Genomic DNA, 3,838 nt, shown 5'->3' on the forward strand with positions numbered 1-3,838 from the left:
CTCCAACTTTGTGAATACACCTTGGAAGAACACATCACGAATAATGAGGGTGGTCTGCTGATGAAAAAGAAGCTTGCCTATGAAGTTCTTGACAGTTTACGAGTGCTTCACTGTCAAAACCCTCAAATTCTCCACCGAGATCTGAAACCACAGAATGTTTTGATTGGTAAGACAGTCACGATGTGAAATTCAGAAGACGCATCAATGTTTTGATTCATAATTACCATACATGATATTGTTTCCTGACGTTTTTTACATGATTTGTTCTGCAGATGTTAGTGGAAAGGCGAGACTAGCTGACTTTAGTATGAGTAGACAGTTACCCAATGGCCAAACAACTTTGCACACAGCCAGTGCAGGAACAACTGGATGGATGGCTCGAGAGGCTATACCCAAAAAACCTGACATCCCATACAAGTCAAGCACTGATGTACAGGTTAGTTTTTCTGCCACACAAACATAATTAATACCTTGGTGAAAATCACCTGAACTGATTAAATGTTGTGTTTCTTAAGGTGGCAGGGATGCTGATCTATTACATCCTCTCTGGGGGCCACCATCCGTTTGGCGAACACTATGAATGTGTGTACAACATTCACCAAGGGAAGTACTGTTTGGATCATGTTCAAGATGTGGTGGCAAAGGATCTCATTCAGTGGATGATCAATAAAGAACCAACGGACAGACCAAGAGTGGAAGAATGTTTGAGTCATCCCTTCTTCTGGCCTTGTGACAAGTAAGGAAGAAATGTTATCATACCACTGGAACAAAATCTGCAAGTTTTGATATTACTTTAATTTCTCATTTCACTTCCACTCTTCTACTGTTTGTGATGATGTGCAGTATAAACTTGTCTGCTAAACATTGTCAAATCTGATGGCAAAAATGAGTTTTGGTCTTGTCAGGCCAAAGAACCTTCTTCCAGTTGACTTCAGAGTCTCCTCCCACATGCCTTCTGGCACAGTCTTGTCAAGAATTTTTCAACAGTGGTTTTCTCTTTGCTACTCTCCCATGAAGTTTTGACTGTTCAAGAACCTGGGCACCAGTTGTTGTTTGTATAGTCGCTTCCATGTATGGCGGTGTGCATGGATGCAGCGGCCCCTTCAGGAGGCAGCGAGAGTGAACGTTTAGTGTCTCTATCCCAGACGTGCATTCCGCAAAACTTTAATGATCCTGAAGAAACGCTCTCTCATCTCGCCTGTGCTACTGTGTATGTACAGCAAAATGACCCGATTTGATTTGATTTGATGTCAGCCACTGAAACGTGTAGCTCCTTCAGAGGAGTCATAGGTGTCTTGGTCGCCTCCCTCACAAGTCTCTGTCTTGAACGGTGGCTCAGTTCCTGAGGAGGACCTGCTCTCGGCAGAATGACCCATGTGTTGTATTGGTACCACTTCTTCATGATGGATTTGCCTGTACTCCAAGGGATATTTAATGACTTGGACTTTTATTGTATCCTTCCCCTAACTTGTGCTTTTAACTAACCTTTCAGTCTGGAGTACTGATTTGCTAGTGACTGGACCATCCAGATTCAGGTCTATTTATACCACTATCACTCAAATGGTCACTAACAGTTTGACTTCTAGCACCAATTGGCTGCACTTGTGTTACATTAGGTGGGAAACTTTAAACGGAGTAATACCTATGCAATGACATGTTAAATATATTGAATTAATTGCCATCAATGTTAAATAAGTTTTCACTTTGACAAGAAAGAGCCTTTGTTTCAAATAAATTAAGAATGATTCAATGCTGATAAGCAATGAAAGGTGAAAACTTCCATGGGTGGCAAATACTTTTTGTAGCCAATGTATTCAGGATCATCTGCGTTGGGTTTTCTGTCTGTTTTCCACTTCATAATGCATAATTTCTCCTTTTCCTAGGCAAGTTCGATACTTGAGAGCAATTGGTGACAGAAAGGAGGTGGTAAACCATCGAAATGCTGGTCCAGAACTGCTTCATTCTCTGGAAGAATGTGTGAAGGATGGATCCTTCAAACAGTGGAAACATAAGGTGATTACAATCAACCAGCTCAGACGTATGTACTCCTCAATCGATTTTAATGACGATTATTTTTTCGGTGTTGCAGTTCCCACAGTGGCTGTTTCAGAAGATGGATCCCAAAAACAAAGCCTACCCTGAAACCACTCTGGCATTCCTGCGCTTCATACGCGTCCTCTACGTGCACTAGTAAGATGAACTGAATTAAAAGTGATGCAAGGCCCTAAATCTCATGAACATTGAAACTATGATTGTGTAGTTTTATGTCTTTGTTCAAAGAAAGACGTGCAAACTTGACTTTTCACATATTAACACCATAGTCATGATATTTAAGTCTTCAGAGTACTTTTGGTACGACATCTTACATCTTACTGTTCTCTAATACCATTTTCCTTCTTGTTCACAGTGTTAAGGATGCCGAGAAAGCCAAAGTCAATCTAACTGCATGGTTTCCTGATCTCTTTGGATGCATTTACAAGTTTGCCAAGACCCAAGGATGGAATTCAGAGACACCGTTGAAGGAATTCTTTGAAAGAGAAGACATCGGAGCCACCTTTGAGTTTCAAGCCACAAACGCTGAGGACCATCCGAGTGCCCCAGTTCAAGAGACTCAACCCAGTGATGCTGAATTAAAGAAGGATGAAAGACCTTGAAAATGATTTCAAAGTCTGACAAGCCAAGAAAACAAGAAAACGAAGACACACTTAGACACTTCACACATAATCATGGCAGTAAAGGTGTTACTACTAACATCAACGGAGCTTTGTTTTCTATTTGAGAGTCACAGTGAGACGTGACAGAGTTCATGCTCTGATTGATGGTTTACATCTGAGCTCTTCTTACTGTATTGAAATGTGTCACATGAAATAAGCCTGTGAAGCTACTTTCAGAGATTCTACTTCGTGAGATTGGATTCTTTTACTTGGCTATTATCCTGACAGGGAACAATTAGAGTTTTTTTTTTTATACTGTGATGGAAATTGAGTGTAGCTTCTCATTTGCATCTTTTTATAACCTTCTGGCCTTTCAGTAACCTTTTGTATCCGTCATACCCTGTGGCCTCTCTGTAACTTTTTGCACTTGTGTCTCGACTTAACTGCAGACCTGTTGTACCGCCTTGTTTCAGTCTTGTTCTTCTTAGAAAAGGAGAACCGATGACTAAGACGCGTACTCGCTCTGAAAGTTTGTTTCATCCTGTTTTTGTCCCACTCCATAGTTCTTGCCAGTGTTATAATGAATGAATGAAAAATACTTTATTTATCCCAGAAGGGAAATTCAATTATAACAATTATAACAGAGTAACGGCCCGTTACGATGCTGCTTGACAAAATGATGCTGTGTCTTGGCTCGCTACACTGTCATTCAAGCTGCGTGTTCGGATATTTTGACATATTTTCTAGTAAAACGTGCAAATTTTCCTAAGAAACTCGTTTCCCTACCATCGTCTTCACTGCTACCGCTGTTCTTCGTTTGCATAGCGTTAGCGCTAACTTTGCTAAGTGTTGCTAAGACACCCACTCGCTACGCTGTCAAAGTCTTCTGGTGAGAACCCTGCACTCTGTATGACCTCTTCACGGAGAACAAAACTCACAAAGACACTCTGCTCTTTATGAGTTTGTTTCAGATTCCCATGTAGTAGAATTTCTATTACATTCTAAATCTATCTGATGGCTGAAGTTGCTAGTTAATTCACAAATTAATGATGAAACACAAAGCATATAATAAGAACAAACAATATGATGGACTGTTAGAGTTGAACTACTTAGTTATATAGTGTAGGTGGCAAAATTAGAATTCTTTTCACATCATTATTACCGAAAAAGATGCTGAAATTGTT

The 3,838-nt window shown here is 40.3% G+C and overlaps 1 protein-coding gene across 1 annotated transcript; it reads left to right on the plus strand.

Annotated features, from left to right (window-relative positions):
- The first annotated feature begins 6 nt into the window (after nt 1–6).
- LOC103368633 (serine/threonine-protein kinase ppk4-like) lies at nt 7–2,757 on the plus strand. The gene is made up of 6 exons (XM_008297053.1): nt 7–166; nt 273–436; nt 516–736; nt 1,884–2,013; nt 2,090–2,190; nt 2,408–2,757. Exons 1-6 carry the CDS (start codon nt 61–63, stop codon nt 2,652–2,654), a joined length of 969 nt encoding a protein of 322 aa, XP_008295275.1. The 5' UTR covers nt 7–60; the 3' UTR covers nt 2,655–2,757.
- The last annotated feature ends 1,081 nt before the right edge of the window (nt 2,758–3,838 follow it).

Source organism: Stegastes partitus, unplaced genomic scaffold (assembly GCF_000690725.1).
Source record: "Stegastes partitus isolate 25-593 unplaced genomic scaffold, Stegastes_partitus-1.0.2 Scaffold1181, whole genome shotgun sequence".
NCBI classification, from domain to species: Eukaryota; Metazoa; Chordata; class Actinopteri; family Pomacentridae; genus Stegastes; species Stegastes partitus.

What these genes read in the sequence shown, in the direction of transcription:
- LOC103368633 (XM_008297053.1), top strand. Translation starts at nt 61, where the DNA reads ATGAAAAAGAAGCTTGCCTATGAAGTTCTTGACAGTTTACGAGTGCTT. An exon ending in TTCTTCTGGCCTTGTGACAA is followed by an intron (nt 737 to 1,883) that starts GTAAGGAAGAAA and finishes TCCTTTTCCTAG; the next exon opens with GCAAGTTCGATACTTGAGAG. An exon ending in TCAAACAGTGGAAACATAAG is followed by an intron (nt 2,014 to 2,089) that starts GTGATTACAATC and finishes TCGGTGTTGCAG; the next exon opens with TTCCCACAGTGGCTGTTTCA.